Raw genomic sequence first — 19,538 nt, 5'->3', positions numbered from 1 at the left:
CAGGGAGGCCTGGCGTGCTGCGATTCATGGGGTCGCAAAGAGTCGGACACGACTGAGCGACTGATCTGATCTGATCTGATCTGACATGTAATACTACAACTTCCTTTATCCTCAACAATGTTTTTGAGATGTATCTATTATGATACAGGTAGCTCTAATCCAGGTAACTTTGATGTGTTACGGTAGTCTCTTGAGTACACATATTCCATTGAATAAATATTAAAAGTTTCACTCACACACAAAAAAGTTTCACTCACCTGTTAATGGACAGGTTGCTTCCAATTTTTTCATTACTGAAAATGGTTGCCTCTGTGAATATTCCTGTATTTATCTTTTGGTGCCTGTGTGTGAGGTTTTCTCTAGGTCAATGTCTCCAAAGTACAGTGTGTGTATTCAGCGAGTATAGCCTAGGGGATAGGAAGAAAGATTAAAACTTCTGTGTATAAAATTTTGAATTTCATTTTTATTTGGAATAAAGTAGATATAGGGTAGAAACAGTGCCAGACTTTATTTTGGGGGGCTCCAAAATCACTGCAGATGCTGATTGCAGCCATGAAATTAAAAGACGCTTATTCCTTGGAAGGAAACTTATGACCAACCTAGATAGCATATTGAAAAGCAGAGACATTACTTTGCCAACAAAGGTCCATCTAGTCAAGGCTATGGTTTTTCCTGTGGTCATGTATGGATGTGAAAGTTGGACTGTGAAGAAAGCTAAGCGCCAAAGAATTGATGCTTTTGAACTGTGGTGTTGGAGAAGACTCTTGAGAGTCCCTTTGGCTGCAAGGAGATCCAAGCAGTCCATTCTAAAGATCAGTCCTGGGTGTTCTTTGGAAGGACTGACGCTAAAGCTGAAACTCCAGTACTTTGGCCACCTCATGTGAAGAGTTGACTCATTGGAAAAGATTCTGATTCTGGGAGGGATTGGGGGCAGGAGAAGGGGACAACAGAGGATGAGATGGCTGGATGGCATCACCGACTCGATGAACATGAGTTTGAGTGAACTCCTGGGAATTGATGATGGACAGGGAGGCCTGGCGTGCTGTAGTTCATGCGGTCACAAAGAATCGGACACGACTGAGCGACTGAACTGAACTGAGGGAGGAAGCTACAAGCCCATTTTTTTAACTCTGATTTATCCTCATTAGGGTTTCCCTGGTGCGTCAGGGGTGAAGAATACACCTGCCAATGCAAGAGATGCAGATTTGATCCCTGTGTCAGAAAGATCCGCTGGAGAAGGAAATGGCAACCTGCTCCAGTATTCTTGCCTGAAAAATTCCATAGACAGAGGAGTCTGATGGGCTAAAGTACACAAGGTTGCAAAGAGTCAGACGCAACTGAGCAGCACACACAAAGTTAATTCCAAACACTACCACATGGTGGAGCTGAGACATCAACTGTACATCCACAAACCTTGTCACAACTGAGGGACTCAGGCCAGATGCCAGTAGCTAGAAAAACAAAGGCAGGAGGCAGTAACTAATGGCTAATACTCAAATCAGGGGAAACATTTTAATCATTCAAACTAAATCTAGGTCTTCAGAGATCTACATTGACAAGTAAATAAGACCAATTTATTATCAATTATATGAGACCGTGATAAAGAACCTGCCTGCCAATACAGGAGACATAAGAGATGCAGGTTCAATCCTTGGGTCAGGAAGATCCTGGAGGATGGTATGGCAACCCATTCCAGTATTCTTACCTGGAGAATCCCACGGACAGAGGAGCCTGGCGAGCTACAGTGCATAGGGTTACAAAGATCAGACATAAATAAAGCACATTAGCATGCACTATGATTTCAGTTGCTTAAGAAAGAAACTTTTTTTAAATGTTAATCATTTTATTGTTATAATAAGACAGATGACAGTTTTTCATATCACCATTGCACTCATGCTAGGGATAACAATGCTTCCTCTGCTGATAATGCTACTTGATCTTTTTAAAACATGTTATTTACTAAGTTTGGACTATCTGGGCATGCTTAATGAAATAAAAAATTATAAAACATTCCAAATTGTTATTTTACGTAAGCAAAATACCTAATTTTATTCAATTTACACACAACTTTTCACTTAGAAAGAATGAAACTATTTCACTTCTGACATTTAACAATATAAGTTAAGTATAAGATGATTAACAATTATTTTTAATAAAAAGCCATTCCCTTCTCCAGGGGATCTTCCCAACCCAGGGACTGAACCCAGGTCTCCAGCATTGCAGACAGATTCTTTACCATCTGAGCCACCAGGGAAGTCCAAGAATCCCTTCTCCAGGGGATCTTCACAACCCAGGAATCAAACCAGGGTCTTCTGCATTGCAGGCAGCTTCTTTACCAGTTGAGAAACCAGGGAAGCCTAATATAAAATTATTATAATTATTATTAATATAAGAATAGATTCTGGAAAAAAAAGAATAGATTCTGTCATCAATATGATGGCCTTGGCATCTTACATATTATGTTTGCACTTAAATTAAATCCTATTTACCAAGCCAAGATAATGAACATGCATGCATGCTAAGTCGCTTCAGTTGTGTCCAACTCCCTGTGAACCAATGGTCTTATAGCTGGAGGACTCCTCTATCATAGGGTTCTCCAGGTAAGAATATAGGAGTGGGTTGCCATGCCCTTCTCCTGGGAAGAATGAAACTATTTAAAAGTGCTTGAAATAGCCTGTTGACAGTATAGGGCCCATCCCTGTATTAACTGTCTATTTGCAGAAATTAGTTCTTGGATTAGTTCAACTATAAACCTGATAATATTCTATTAGCATATTTATGTTTTTATTATTCCACTATCTCATAGCTCATATTATGTTCTTTTCTGTTGTCAATAACTGATTTTTTTAAAGTAGATAAAATTTTCTTTTCTCTTTGAAGATTTTTCTCAATGACAAATATTTTACATAGTTTTATTTTTAATCTGTATTTTTCCTCTTCAGATAATTTTTCTGTATAGTTACAGTGGGAATCTTCTAGCCTGCTCAATATCTATCCCCTTTTTGAAGCAATAGCTCCTTGATTTTCCCTTCAGTAACTCCCTCTGCTTTATTCTTCCCATGTGGTTCAAGTGGCCAATCAGAATATTATATTCTCTTGGTCCAGGGATGGACACGTGGACTAACCTAGGCCATGATGGACATTGACAGAGTTTTTATTGGAGCTATTGAGGAGTTTTCGTCTTTAGAAGTTAAAAGTTCCATGAAGCCTATGAACCTAGCTTTGCTAGGGCCATTTCTCCTCTACATGCAACTTGGAGAAGCAGGGAGGCAGGCATGGGAAGCAACAGAAGAGCAGAGAGAAAAAGCAAAGATTCCTGATAACTTTAAACACCTGGATCCACATGTGCTCAGTGTTAAGCCTTAGACTTTCAGTTACATGAACTAATGAGCTACCCTTCTTATTGTAGTGGTTTTTCTGGTTATTCTTTCAGCTGAAAGAGTTCTGAGTACAACAGACAGCTAATTATTTTTTCTTTAAAATGTGTTTTGAAAAGCAAGTAAAATATTTTAAAATCTCCTATCATACTTTCTTCTCTGTTTTTACCAAAAGTTCCCTCTCATGTTCACTTATATATTAGCTATTTATTGTGTATTGTGTGTCGCTAGTGCAGTGGCTTCAGGAGATTCATTGATGAACACAACAGACACAGTGTCTGCTTGCACAGAGCTCAGAGAAAAGTAAAGCAGTAAATATTAAACAGCTAACTCTGCAAATTAAGGGATGTTCTCTACTGGTGTTACAAGAGTATAACACAGAGACCTGTGGAAGTGGGCATCAGGTAAGACCTCTCTAAAGTAGTAATCTTTCAGCTAATATCTGACAGTTTGGCATTAGGCCAGCTTGGATGGAAAGGAGGAATATCGTAAACGGAAAGAACAGGATATGTAAAGGTCCTGATGTAGAAAAGAGCTTTCTCACCTTCATGTTTGAGGAATTAAGAGATCACTATGGACAGTCACTATTTAAGGGTAAAAGGGGCACAAGGTGAGGTAAGTTAGAGAAAGGCCACATCTCTCAGGGCCTAGTAGATTATAAGGATATTTGATTTTTTTCTAAATCCTAAATGCAGTGGGTTGCCATTAGGAAGTTTGTATGCAGGGATGCCATTAGATTAGTGGTAAGATTATACTATCTTAAAATCAGGTCTTTTAAAAAAAAAAAGATCACTGGTTGCTTAGTAGAAAATAAATTGAGTAATAAAGGAAAAAATCAATCAGATATTGAGGTAAGATAATGGTGGCTTGGACAGGAGTAGAGGCTGTATGACAAAAAGAAATGGACAAATTTGAGATAATGGGAGATAAAAATCAACAAAACTTACTAATGGATTAAATATGGGGCATGAGAGAAAGGATATACAATACAGTTTACTTATCTATCTTCTCTTTGAATTAATTTCCTGATGCTATTAAATAATGTTAGCAGCCTTTGCATCAACACATCTCATTAAAAATATATTTCGCTTAAGAACTTCTATATTCATTGTGATACTATTTTCAGCACTTTCTGACCTTAACCAATCATAAAGTTTCTTCCAATGCTTTTTTTTCTTCCATTTTTACTGAGATATCCTTGTTCAGTTCAGTTCAATCGCTCAGTCGTGTCCAACTCTTTGCAACCCCATGGACTGCAGCACACCAGGCCTCTCTGTGCATCACCAACTCCTGGAGCCTACTCAAACTCCTGTCCATCGAGTTAGTGATGCCATCCAACCATCTCATCCTCTGTTGTCTGCTTCTCCTTCTGCCTTCAATCTTTCCCAGCATCAGGGTCTTTTCCAAGGAGTCAGTTCTTCGCATCAGGTGGCCAAAGTATTAGAGTTTCAGCTTCAGCAGCAGTCCAAATGAATATTCAGGACTGATTTCCTTTAGGATTGACTGGTTTGATCTCCTGGCAGTCCAAGGGATATCCTTGACAGCACTGCAAAAGTTTAAGGCATGCAATATAAAGATTTTATTTACATACATTAAGAAGTGATTATCACAAGTTGAGGGTAGACCCATCATCTCATATAGTTACAAAAATTTTAAAAATAGAGAAACAAATTTCTTGTGATGAGAACTCAGGATTTACACTCTTATTAACTTTCATACATAAAATACATCAGTTAATTATATTTACCATGTTGTGTATTACATTCCTAATTCTCCTACTCCTTCTTGACTTGTACATAAATGCTACCTGTTTTCCCAAAAAATTAAATCATAATTTATAAAATTCCAACAGAAAGAAATTACAAAATTTATTGACATTGGAAGTGAAGGTACAAAAGCAGTGATAAGTAAAATGGTTGGCACATTAGCATGAAGGCATTGGTACCAAACGATACCAACATTCATTGTATTCTTCATCACCAAGTTCACTTATGAACATCCTAGATGAATCAGGAGAGATTATTCTTTATGTGATCCCAAGCATTGAGTGGGCTTCCCTGGTAGCTCAGTGATATAGAATCCTCCTATCAATGCAGGAGGCATGGGTCAAGATCTCTGAGTCAGGAAGACCTCCTGGAGAAGGAAGTGGCAACTCACTCCAGTATTCTTGCCTGGAAAATCCCATGGACAGAGGAGCCTGGTGGGCTACAGTCCATAGGGTTGCAAAAGAGTTGGACACAACTTAGCACCTAATCAACCAAAGCACTGAGTACATCATTTTTAATATTTTCTGTGGCAAATCCTACGTACTAAAGTACAATGGTGGTCTTCAGGAAAAATATTTGCACAGTTGAGTTGTAAGCTAACCTAGCAACTTGATTCAAGGAATGACATTTTTATTTCAAAGAACTGACAAACTATAGTTTTTCAGGCTTGGATATTTGGCAAATATTTTCACAATATATCAAATAAACAAAGTGGGCCTGTCACTTTTAGTAAAACAGTTGACAGTATTTGTTACTAAAGGTTAAATTCAAGCTTCCAAATGATAATTAGGAATTCGGAAAACTTTTATTCACCATGGTGAGCATGACAACTTTCTAATACTTAAAGGATTTTCTGATGCATTTGATTTTTTAAATATTTATATTGTTTAATGAAATGTATTAACATTTGGAATATCTGTATATCTCAGTGAACAATTATTTTCCAAATGGAAAGTGTATAATGCTACAAAATTATGCATGAGTAAAAGTTCCATTTAAAGTGCAAGATTTTAATGTAAGGAATACAAAAAGTTTATTGATATGCTTTCATAAATCCATGCTACAACTAATATTTAAGAAACTACCCTTCACTGAGTTTAGTTTTAGTAGAGTGGCCACAATTATCTGAAAAAATTTATTAAAATATTCCCCCTTTCCAATTATATATTTGTTCTCACAAAACATGTCTTTTAAAAAAAGATATTTTATTTTTTCATAAATATGTCAGTTCAAAATACATTTTTCAAAAAATTATGAATGTTATCTTGTAATGGCATGTCATTGTTATTTATGCATATTAAAATAGCTTCACAATTTCTCAGGTTTAATGATTTTATTTTATTTATTTTTTTAATTTAATTTTATTTTTAAACTTTACATAATTGTATTAGTTTTGCCAAATATCAAAATGAATCCACCACAGGTATACATGTGTTCCCCATCCTGAACCCTCCTCCCTCCTCCCTCCCCATACCATCCCTCTGGGTCGTCCCAGTGCACTAGCCCCAAGCATCCAGTATCATGCATCAAACCTGGACTGGCATCTCGTTTCATACATGATATAGAGACTTTATTTTTAGAAGTTTCAAATTTATACAAAAAATTGAACTAATAAACGGAGAGTTTCCATTTGCCCTGCATCCAGTTTTCTTTTCTTACAAATGATATGGTACATTTGTTACAATTAATGAACCAACAATGATACATCATTAACTAAAGTACATAGTTTATCAGGTTTCCTTGGTTTTTACCTAATGTCCTTTTTGTATCCCAGAATCTCATCAGAATTCCTTATTACCTTTAGTTTTCATTTCTCCTTAGGTTCCTCTTGACTATGATAGTTTCTCAGACTTTCCTTGGTTTTGACCTTAACAGTTTTGAGGAGCACTGGTCAACTGGGATTTGCCTAATGCTTTTCTCATGATTAGACTGAGGTTATAGGTTTTAAATAGGAACCACGGAAGCGCCATTTTCATTATATTATACCAAGGGTACATACTGTTAATGTGATACCTCACTGCTGATTTTAACCTTGATCACCTGGCTGAGTGTGTGTCATTTCTCCACTGTAAGGTTACTCCCCCTGCCTCTTCTGTACTGCACTCTTTGGAAGAAACTCTTAATGTGCAGACCACACTTAAGAACTAGGGAGTTACTCTCCATCTCCTTGAGTATCTATATAAATTCTTTGAAAATCTTCTTGAATGGGAGATTTGTCTCTTCTCCCCCATTTACCTTTTATTCAATTATTATTTATATCTATATGGACTCATGGATGTTTATATTTGTGGTTGTAATCTAAGATTACCTTATTTATTTTGTTGTTCACATTATCTTAACTTTTGCTATTGAGTGCTCTTTCAGTTGATATATTCCTGTCATTTTTGTGTGTGTGTGATGGATTTCCTTATTTCTGGCACTACAAAATGATCCAGGCTCATCTTGTATATGAAACCTAGAATCAGCTTCAGTCCTAGAACCAGACATTATTCCAAAGAGCTTTGTTGTTGTTGTTTTTTAATTGGAAAATGGTATTAAAGCCAACTCTGGCTATAGGTGTGCTTGCTGCTACTAGAGTGTCATTGCTTCTAAGTCCTCTCAGCTGACAGAGCAAGGAAATACACATGTGTTTACTAATCCATCCACATATACCTATCTGTAAATATTTCTACATGTAACTGCCTGCATCTATATTAAGATAAACAAGTTCTTGGTGATCTCTTCAACTCAAATCCACTACCAAACGGATTATTCTACCCACCTCCCTGTGCTTATCTGAAAAACTCTCACTCTAACAGGAAGAAACTTGAGTCCTGCCATCTGCTATCCACTTACGTAGTTATTTAATTTCAGTATACATGTATACCAGTATCAGAATTAAGCCATACCCTCATGAAAAAGACTTAATCAACTAGAGTACAGTGTTCACGTACATTTTCTTTAGTCTTTAGTCTTAGAGATTTCTTTCATTTTCAAATGAGTATGTTTTCCCTACCTTCTTCAGTGAAGCTGGCTCATACATATAATAGTGTTAAATTATTTTGTCACATTCTGTGTTCCAACTTGGGATCCTATAGCTTTCTAAATGATTTCTTTTAATTTGCATGTATTAAGGTTCACTAGATATTCTGTTGCCTGGAGAATCCCATGGATGGAGGAGCCTGGTGGGCTGTAGTCCATGGGAGTCTCGAAGAGTTGGACACGACTGAGCGACTTCACTTTCACTTTTCACTTTCATGCATTGGAGAAGGAAATGGCAACCTACTCTAAGTGTTTTTGCCTGGAGAATCCCAGGGATGGCGGAGCCTGGTGGGCTACCGTCTATGGGGTCGCACAGAGCTGGACACGACTAAAGCGACTTAGCAGCAGCAGCAGCAGCAGATATTCTGTAAGTTTCTATGAATATTGATAAGTGCATAGAGTCAAGTATCCACAATTAAAATGTCATATAGGATAATTTTACCCCCTAAAAAATTGCCTGTCCTTTACCTATTCTACCCTCTCTCCCTCCTCTCCAAGCTCCTAACAACCATTAATTTTTACTGTTGCTATCATATTCTTTTCCAGAATGTTATATAATTAAAATCATAAAGTATGTGGCCTTTTCAGACTTATTCTTTTACTTAGTAATACGCAATTAAGATTCACTCCTATGTTTTCTTGGCTTGCTTTTTGTTCCCACTGATGAATAGTATCCCATTGTATGGATGTAACACAGTGTTTTATTCACTCACCTATTGAGAACATCTTGGTTCTTCCAAATTGTGGAGTTATGAATAAAGATAATACAAATATTTGTGTGTAGATTTTGGTGAAGCCATATTTTCAAATCAGTCATATTTTCAATTTCAAATACCTTGGAGTGTAACCGCTGGGTCATATTGTAAGAATATGCTTAACTTTATAAGAAACTGCCAAACTGCCTTTCAAAGCAGGCTGTACCATTTTACAGTCCCATTAGCAATGCATACTTTCCCACCAGCAGTTAGTGCATCATTGTTATGAATTTTAGTCATTCTAATATGTGTGCAGTAGTATCTTACTGTTGTTTGAATCTGTAATTCTCTAATGGTCAATGATATTGAGCATCTTTTCATTTGCTTCTTTGCCATTTGTATATCTTCTTTGGCAAGGTGTCTATTCAGTCTTTTCACCATTTTTTTAATTGGGTCACTTGTTTTCCTGAGAGTTCTTTGTGTATTTTAAACAAGTCCTTTATCACATATGTATTTTGCAAAGATTTTCTGCCAGGTGGTGAGTTATCCTGTGATTCTTTTAACCATGTCTTTCCTACAGCAGAAACTTTAATAAAATCTGACATCATTTTTTTTTTTCTGTCATGGATGATGCTGTTGGTGCTATATCTAAAAACTCACTGCCAAATGAAAGCTCATCTAGGTGTTCTCCCCTTTTCTTTTAGTAGTTTTATAGTTTTGTACATTACCTTCAGGAATGCTCCATTTTGAGTTAACTTTTGTGAAAGTTGAAAGGTCTATATCTAGGCCCTTTTTTTTTTTGTATGTGAATGTCACTTGTTTCAGCACATTTATTGAAAAGATTATCTTTTCTCCATTGAATTGCCTTTGCTCTTTTGTCAAGTATCAGCTGACTATATTTGCATGACTCTATTTCTGTTCCACTGATGGTTGTGTCTATTCTTTCACAAATACCACACTGTTGTCTTGATTATTACAGTTGTTAAGTGAGTTTTCAAACAAGGAGGTAGCGACTTTGTTCGTCTTCAGTGTTGGTTGGCTAATTCTGGATCTTCTGCCTTTCCACATAAACTTTAGAATCAGTGTGTTGTTATCTATAAAACAGCTTCCTGGGGTTTTGATTGGTATTGTGTTCAGATAAGGTTGGGAAGAACTGACATCTTTAAAAAACTGAATGCTCCATTCCATGAACATGAAATATTTCTCCAGTTATTTTTGGTTGCACTGGGTCTTTATTGCAGCACGTGGGCTTTTCTCAAGTTGCAGTGAGCGGTCACAGCTCTTCATTATGGTGTTCAGGCTTCTCATTGTGGTGTGTGTGTGTGTGTGTGTGTGTGTGTGCGTGCGTGCGTGCGTGCTAAGTCGCTTCAGTCGTGTCTGACTCTTTGAGATCCTATGGACTGTACCCCACCAGGCTCCTCTGTCCGTGGGATTTTCCAGGCAAGAATACTGGGGGAGGTTGCCATGCTCTCCTCCAAGGGATCTTCCCTGCCCAGGAACAAACCTGCATCTCCTGTGACTCCTGCATTGCAGGCGGATTCTTTACCCCAGAAGCACCAGGGAAGCTCTCTCATTGTGGTAGCTTCTCCTATTGCAGAGTCCAGGCTCTAGGGTGTGTAGGCTACAATAGTTGTGGCTCTAGAGTTATAGCGGGCTCAGAAGTTGTGGCACATGGGCTTAGTTGCTCTGCAGCTCGTGGGACCTTTCTGAACCAGAGATCGAACCTGTGTCCCCTGCATTGGCAGGTGCATTCCTATCCACTGCACCACCATTGAAGTCCATTTCTCCATATATATATATACACACACATACATACATACATATATATATGTAATTTCTCTCTCTATATATAATTTCTTTCATCTGAATTTTGTAGTTTCCTCAGCTTTAATTTTGATAATGTTATAGATTAGCAAAAGCTCTTTTTGTGTTAGTTGTTCAATCATGTCTGACTCTTTATGACCCCATGGACCATAGCCCACCAGGCTCCTCTGTCAATGGAATCCTCCAGGCAAGAATACTGGAGTGGGCTGCCATTCCCTTCTCCAGGGGATCGTCATGACCCAGGGATCAAACCCAGGCCTTCCACGTTGCAGGCAGATTCTTTACCACCTGAGCCACTTGAGTAAGCCCTTTGGAGGCCCTCAATAATTTTGATCCTGAGACACCAGAGCTTTGAAAACTATTAGTCTCTCTGCTGATTACTTCTTTTGGTTTTTAATTTTCTGTTAACTTCAGTTCCTTGGCATTCATGTCTCATTAGGATTCAGCTGGTAAGCATTGTTTGTCCTTTTACTAATGCAACACAGTTGGAACTTCAACCTTCTCATTCACAGTAATTAAACTAAAAGAGACACCATGTCTAAAGTAATAGAAGAAAATGTACAGCTTTTATAATAAAATGCAGTCAACAAATAATGACTCACATAGTGATTTTCCTCGAGGATGGTAGGGAAAAACCAAGAACAAATCAAAACAAAACAAAAATTTACATTGGAGAAACCTGCTAGTACTTCAGTCAGGTGATCTAGGTCAACATCAACAGTGGAGGTCAGGTTGATAGTATTTACCATTGATATGATGTGATGAAAATGGCTTTACCTCTGTGATCTTCCTCCCCCAAACCCACAACTTTAGTCTAATCATGAGAAAAACAACTGACAAATTTCAGTAGAGGGGCATCCTTCAATAAACCTGACCAGTATGCCTCAAAACTTTTAATGTCATCAAAACCAAGGAAAATATGAGAAACTATCACAGCCAAGGGGAGCCTAAGGAGAAATAATAACTAAATGTAATAAGGTATACTGGATAAGATCATAGAACGGAAAAAGGACATCAGATAAAAAATAAAACTGTGGAATGTCATTAATAATGGTAACATATCATTTTTATTTTTTGGCTGCACTGGGTCTTCATTGCAGCCCAAGGGCTTAGTTGCCACCAGGCATGTGGAATCTTAGTTCCCATCCCCTACACTGGAAAGTGCATTCTTAACCACTGGACCCCAGGGAAATCTCTTATTGGTTTATTATTGTAATAAATATACCATACTAGCAGTTGAGCACATGAGAAGTCTTTATACTATTGACCCAATTTTCCTGTACGTTTTTAAATTGTTTTAAAAAATGAGTCTGTTCAATAAAAAGATCAGTGGTTGCTGGGGGTTAGAGAGAGGGATGAATAGAAGAAGCATAAAGGATTTTTATGGCAGTGAAAATACTCCATTTGATATTATAGTAGTGGAAAAATGTCATTATACATTTGTCCAAGTCTATAAAATGTGTATGGACCCTAATATCAAAAGTGAACCCTAATGTAAGCTATGGTCTTTAGGTGACAAGGATATGTCAGTGTAGGCCTGCTAGTTGTAACAAATGTACCATTTTTATGGGGGATATTGCTAAATGGGGGAGGCTGTGCACGTGTGGGGGCAAGGAGCATCTGTGAACCTAAAACTTATTTACAGAAATAAAGCCCATTAAAAACAGTTTTTAAAGGTCTCTTCAATTTGAATAAACCTGACTTTATAAAAAATAGTAACGTAATGTTCACATGTGGGAGTTTGATGATGACATATTTTTCTTGGGATGCTCATGATTTTAAACTTAAGTTTGAAGTCTAGTTTTCACAAGCAGTATTATAATTTTCTAGGTTTGTCTTTTCAAAATAAATATGTCTCCAGGGGGGAGAGCTTTTAAAGAGAAAATCAGGCAGTGGATTGGGCATGCTCTCTAAATTACCTTTGTGCCAGCTTGTTTTGCTACAGTGTTATGGTGTTTCCTTTTTCCTCAGGTGTGCCAGCCATATAATTATTATGAATATGTTACATTTTTTGTTTTCTAAAATTATTCCATTCATTCATCAATCATTTACTGAGTGCCCTGCAAGAGAAAGGGAAGGGGACTGACACTCATTCTTCCAGTCAACAGGTATTTGTTGAGAGCATTTTGTATCGGGCATTTTGCAAGAAGATGGGATATAGGATAGCAGGGGAGCAAATTTTTAAACAATTATACAAGTTGCTCCACTAAAAGTCTATCAAGGAAAGGAAAGGGACGTAACACTATATGTCAGCCATTGTAGAAGTAGCTTTCAATACCACTTCTTACCTAATTATCACAATTACTGATATGGTTTATGTATGAAGAAAATGAGGCTCAGAGAGATTAAACTATATGCCAGAGATCCCTGATAAAGTAAATCCTGAAAGGAAAGGTCCAGCTCAAATCTACCTAACTCTAAAGATCGTGACTGAAAACACTATTATTTCCTGAATTTCATAAATCACTGAGAGCACACCTTATCTTGACTTTCCTAATGAGAAAACTGATGCTGAGAGGAACTAGAACCCAAATCCCTTGAATAATTCATTTATCTTTCCACTGAATCATAATGTTTCCTCAAAACAAGCTCTGTAACTTTCATGATACAAGCTATGCATGTGGGAAATGAATAATTTTTGTAAACTTAAAAAAAGGATATATTGTCATTGAAATAAACTACTATTAAGCAACACATTGGGGTGGGTTTTTTTTTTAACATGTTGGGGTGGGTCTTACAGCTCTCTTAGCTGAATTTAAAATTTTTTCTATGCTAAGCAAGTATTTCATTGTATTTTAGACAGGGCTATTGATATGGGTCTGGAAAACAGTTTTGCAAACAAGCAGATTCACTCTTATTTTATAGAAGAAATTTTCCAAGCACAATTTCAATTTATACCGTTCAGAATTTTCAGGATTTTTTTCAGCTATTGTAGATTCTTTTGGTGACTCCATCAATGTAATAGGACATCCTGATTTTTCTTTGCAGAGGAAAATGTTTTTCTTTGCATAGCCATGTTTATATGAGGTACAAATAGGGAAAGAGGATTTTAAAATAATAGGAAAGGAAATCAAGATTAATTTCACAGAAAGCATATAGCTCTGCTTAGAAGCCTGTTTGCAGCAAGAAAAAAAAAAACTGGGATATTATATAGCAAATGGAAAAAATATATGAAACAAACACAGAAATAGTATGTGAAATATTCTTAGTTAATACATTTGGGACAGAATGAATTGCCCAAAATATAGCCTCCAAGTTTATCTTTCTGCTTGAGTCTCTGGGGACCACAACTTATGTTAATTTTCATGGATAAATCATGGAAACATTTAATAAAGACAAAGATTGACTTGTCTGCCCCTACTGAGCATTGTTTCTCCTTTCTTAGTCCTCTTTCCACCATCCTCAGCAGAAACTGCAACTATTATCTTTGCATAAATTCAGTAAGCATTTACTGAGTGCCTAGTGTTTACTTTTTCTTTCCATAAATATGTATTGGGTGCCTACCTCATGCCTGGTAACACTGGAGAGAGCAGAGAGAGAGACAGAGACAGAGAAGACAGAGTAAAAGAGGGAGAGGAAGCAACTCTTGGAGCCTGGAATTATGCAACATAGGAAAAATTTTAAAAACCTGCCTTAAAGACAGATTACAGCTTAATATAATGGAGATGAAGCATAGAAGACTACAACATAGAGTAAGGTGAGTGTCATGGTAAAGAAAAAGCTGCTGGAGGACTTCAGAGGAGGGTTGTAGTCTTGTTTTCAAGTCGTTTTTTTTTTTTTTTTTTTTAAATTTCTACTCCCTATTCAGCCTAGCAGAGTATCTTTAAAATGTCTAAGTTAGGAACTTTTCCTATCAAGTGACTGAAACCCAAGTGAAATTGGCTAAAGAAACATAAGGACGTTGTTGACCTGGGAAATAGAAAAGACCGTGGTACTTCAGGCAAGTTGGATCCAAATGCTCAAGCAATTCAAGACTTACTCTCTACTTAACTATCCCCTCTATGCTCAAGAGTATTGGCCTTATCCTCAGCAGATTCTTTTCACCTGTTAATTCCTAGCAGTTCCAGGCCTTCATCTTGGAAAAATGAACTTCTCTTTTGCAGTAGTTGTAGGAGAGAGTTTTATTAGACTGAACTGGTCATGTGCCCATCCCTAACACTCTTTCGAGTGTTATTTCGAGTGTTTGGTATTCAAGTGCTAGAATACCAAAGTCAAAGAGGGCAGTGCAGCAGGATATCAAATGAGACCAAGAGAGGGGTGGCTTTCCAAAGAAAAATCTGGGTATGATTACCAGATGGTAGGCAAGCCAGCATATATCCACCACAATCAATGTGGCTAATTACCTTTTTTTTTAAAATTTCACTTCAACAAGTTTAGAAAGAGCAAGAGTCTAGGTCAGCTTTTCCTGCATCATCTTGACAAACTTAGAGATTGGTTATAATCACTATGAAGGGGGAGCAACGTATAAAATCTGGACGTTTATAGCCTTTGCTCAATATGGGTTTTGTTCTTTGATCCAAAAAGTGCTGTGCATTTCCTGACTATAAAATATATCCTTAAGCAAATATGTATACCAAAAAAAGAAAAAGAAATGATGTCTTGATTTATTCATGCCACATCTTTTCCTCATTAACACAGATATTCAAGTACTGACTGCAAGACCATTGGGCATCTCTTTTTAACTCTTAAAATTTACTTAAAAAGGAATGGATACTCAAATCTTACTAAGATGTGGGGATAGGGAGGAAACCACTGCCATTTCTAGCATTGCCATTTCCTAGGATTGCCATTTCCTTCCCCATTTCTAGCATATATGGCTAGAAATTGTGAAGCCCTGAGCCTTAACAAAGGTGGTGATAATGGAGAGAAGAGGACTAAATCAAGAAATACTTAAGTAGTAGAATCATCAGGTGTTGGTAACTGACTGGATGACAGAGAAGAAGCCTTTAGATCAAACAGCTGGATTGAAAATCTGAGGTAATAGTGGTAGTACCAGTGGAGATATTTAATGAAGGAGGAAGATCAGGTTTGGGAGTGGAAAGGACAAAGATGATGAGTGTTGTTTTGTATATACTGAATTTGAGTAGCTTGTGGAAGCTCAGAAAGGAGACTTGGGTTACTAATAGGGACATAGGTGTCCAAAATCACCAAATAAATGATAGCCAGAATCATGGGGTTGGATGACTCTAATACTAGCAAAAGAACCCATTTTAATGTAAACATAATTTAAATATCAACAAATATTTGTTCTGTACCACAGTGAGACATATAAATTTTTCAAAAAAGCCTTTATTTTCAAGGAGTTTCTATTCCTACACATACATCTTAATTTGTTTTGTGAGTTTAAAATTGGTACATTAGATTTTCTTAATTTTCTTTAAATAGACTTGTTTTTTAAGTTGTGAAAGCAACATATGACTTTTAGTTTTAAAAAAGCTATGCAAAAATGTAAAGAAAATAATTAAATTCACCTGTGATTTTACTGTGCAGCTATAATCACAATTTTGGAGGTGTTTTGAATTTTTTTCTAACTGCATTTTACATGCATAGCTTCTTTCATAGTTTTGATAATATCTTCAGCACTGTATTGCTTTTTCATTTAATAGTATCTTGAGTATTTTCTATGTCATTAAAAAGTCTTCATATTAATAATTTTCATGGTTCCGTGACATTCCACCTACTGAATGTTTTATCTCCTGATGGATATTAATCATTTCCAATCTTTCAGTGTTATAATCATGCTTAAATATTTTTATATAAGTATTTTCCCATTTCTGATAGTTTAGAATAGGGTCCTGAAAGTGAAACTAATGAACCAAAGTATATATAAACATTTTTAAGTGTCTTGATACACAATGTCAACTTTTGTAGCCATTACTGCTTCTTTCTAGTAAGCAATAGGATTGTCTGCTGCTGCCTTCACCTGCTGTAAGATGACTAACTTAAAACAAACTCCTAGTTTGACCGATAAAATGTTACATTATTTAAAAATAAGCTATATTGAGTGTAAGAAATCAGACAAGAGTATACTATAAGCATACACTTCCATGAAACTCTAGAAAATGCAAATTCCAGGTGACAGAAAGCAAATCAGTGTTTGCCCAAAGACCAGGCTGGGGGCAGTGGGAGGGAGGGATTACAAAAGGGCAAGAGGACCATTTGGGGGCTGATGAGTATGTTCACTATTTTGACTGTTTACATTTTCATGGTCATATGCAAATATCCAACTTACCAAATTGCACATTTTGAAAATGTGCAGTTTACTGTATATCAAGTACACTTCAATAAAAGCTGTTTAAATTGTTTAAATATGTTATTTTAATCTGAGTTTAAAAAAGTACCCACAAGTGAGAACATTTTTCACATGTTTTAGTTGAGTACACACTTCTGTAATACTTATTTCATGTTTTCTACTAACTTCTACTTGTGCTTTAGCAATTTTCTCCTGGATTTGTGAACTCTTTACAGATGAAGAAAATTAACCCTTACAGTTCTCCAGATTTCTTTTCCCTGTAATTTTTCTTTCTACTACAACAAGCTTTTGGGAGAACTCATTTGTGTAAGACAATTTTAACCAAGAGGATGTACTATAATACCACAAATCTAGAAACTACAGTAAATTATTAACCATCACTTTGCAATATAAACAAAAATTCTGTATACAAAATTCAAATTACGGAAATGGGGTGTTAAAAACAAAGCCTTCAGAAATGGCGTCTAAAATACACTGCACATCTACTCTGATGTTCTGGAACTATGTTCTTAAGTTACATAGTAAATAGCAGGGACAGGAGGAGGACCTTTAAAAACAGACTACTCTGGGGGCTTGGCTAGAAGACCCTGCTTTCAAAGGCGCACGCAGGATTTTCCTTCCCTGACTTCCCCAGGCTACTCCTCTGGCTACTTACACAGAAAACTAAAGGAAGGTAATGCCACGGGTGATCTCATGCTGGCGTGACGTCAAGAACTCTTGACGTCAGAAGGCGGTTGCCACGGGGACCATTCGCCACCGACGGCAAAGTCGTGAAACCCCATCACCACACTCCGTCTCCTTGGCGGCTGCTAAAGAAGATTTAACCTTAAGGGGGCCTCAGGGAGAGACGAGTGCTGTCGCTGCCGCCGACAGCCGCACCTCCGCGGCTACGGGTCCTGGGTGCCCGGCCCTGGCCTGTGACGGCGAGCGGCGGCCGCAGGGAGCGGCGGCGGCGGCGGGCGACCCGCCCGGGTCTCCGTCCCTCCGTGCAGAACTGGAAGAGGGGAGCCGCCATATTGGAGCTAGAGGCGAAGGTGCCTTGCAGACGCCGCGCGAGTCGGGTGGAGGTGGCGGCCCTGGCCTTGGTCTGGGAGGAGTCGGCCGCGCCGGGGCCCGCAAGGCTGGGGAGTGAATGAGCCGCTCGCAGTAGTCTCCTCCCCGCCCACTCTCTCCACTTTCCGCCGCTTTGACCTGGCCGGGAGGGGGCCGGAGTCGGCCGTGGCGGCGGCAGGATGTTCTCCAAGAAGCCGCACGGGGACGTGAAGAAGTCTACCCAGAAGGTGCTGGATACCAAGAAGGACGCGCTGACCCGCCTGAAGCACCTGCGCATCGTCATTGGTGAGGGGCGAGGGGTGACGGCGTCTGGAGGCCTGGGTTGCTCGGCCTTCCCTCTTCTGGGAGCCCCTGGGGACTCTCCCTTCGGCCCTGGCGCGATGCGCTAGTGGAGGGCGAGGCATCGCCTCTACAGAGACGCGGGAGGGCGGATAATTTGGGGAAGGGAACACTTGGTAGTTGGCAAACGCTAATCACACACAGGGTTACCTCGTTTTGAGTTAATAGCCCTAACTGTTTTAAAAACACTATTCAACAACTTAGATTATTTTTAGACTTTCTGGAGACTTGTTGTTGCAGATAATGGTGTTTATAGGATATGTTTGTCAGATGACTACCGCCATCCCCACCCAAGTGAAAAGAAAAAAAACTCAGACAATATAAACCCTAATCTTTCAAGTTTCTTGGCTAAGGAGGGCAAGGAGGAAGCAGTTACACCTCTTTGGGAAGTGGGTGGTTCCCTAAAAGCTTGTGGGAAAGAGCCCCGCCCTTGTTAATGCACCTTGTTCATAATTACTATCATTTAGAGGGAGAGCTATGATTAATTGTAGAAAACAAGGTAGTTTATAGCTTCCTTTTCTTTTGGAAAATCATACAGCATTCTATTTCTAAATAAAATTTTCTTACTGTCTGTTACCTTCTCTTTTGCGTCCGACCGAACTACTCTTGAATTGTGGATATAGGGTTAAATGAGTTTAACCCACTCATTTTGGATCACTTGGTAATTTCGTGGGCCAATAGGCTGTAACAGTATTTATGGAACAACTGGTCCAGAACTTGGATCTTTTTATACGAAATTTGAGGTGAAAAGGAAAGTTTGCCTTTGTTGATACAGACAGTTAATGGCAGAACGAGTTTAGAACCCAGATGCCTGAATCCTAGTCCAAGGTTTATCATCTAAGGCTCTCTTCGTAAGGAATGTTCCTTTTGAAAAGTGACGTTTATACAGTGAATTAAGTCTTTTATTTGAGGTGCATGTTTCACTACCATGTGGTTTACTCACACCAACAGGATACTACCAGTACCCAACCTTTGTATGACACTTTACTGTGTACAGAGTTATTTCACATAAGTGGTAACTGATCCACACAATAACTTTAGAGTTAGTTAAATTCTTCTTCTTCTTCTTCTTTTTTTTTTTTTTTACAACTAAGAGAGCTGAAGTTCGGGACTGTTACCTGGTCATCCAAGTATTAGGAGGCAGAGTCAGAGCCGGAACCCAGATTTCATGTCTCCCGTTTGTTTTTTACTCTTTCTGCATTTATGGCAG

General features: G+C 38.1%; 1 protein-coding gene across 8 annotated transcripts in view; it reads left to right on the top strand.

The window, feature by feature from the left end:
* Positions 1-17,215: 17,215 nt before the first annotated feature.
* Positions 17,216-19,538, top strand: part of RALGAPA1 (Ral GTPase activating protein catalytic alpha subunit 1) — a 211,631-nt gene continuing 209,308 nt past the window's right edge. For all 8 annotated transcript variants that reach the window (XM_027521477.1, XM_027521472.1, XM_027521476.1 and 5 more), the window contains exon 1: positions 17,216-18,274. In XM_027521477.1, the coding sequence (XP_027377278.1) occupies positions 18,169-18,274 (106 nt within the window). In that variant the 5' untranslated portion in view covers positions 17,216-18,168. The remainder of the gene's footprint in view (positions 18,275-19,538) is intronic.

Source organism: Bos indicus x Bos taurus, chromosome 21 (assembly GCF_003369695.1).
Source record: "Bos indicus x Bos taurus breed Angus x Brahman F1 hybrid chromosome 21, Bos_hybrid_MaternalHap_v2.0, whole genome shotgun sequence".
Lineage (NCBI taxonomy): Eukaryota > Metazoa > Chordata > Mammalia > Artiodactyla > Bovidae > Bos > Bos indicus x Bos taurus.
Note: the sequence above shows the minus strand (reverse complement) of the source record. Positions and strands in the feature narration are given on the sequence as shown.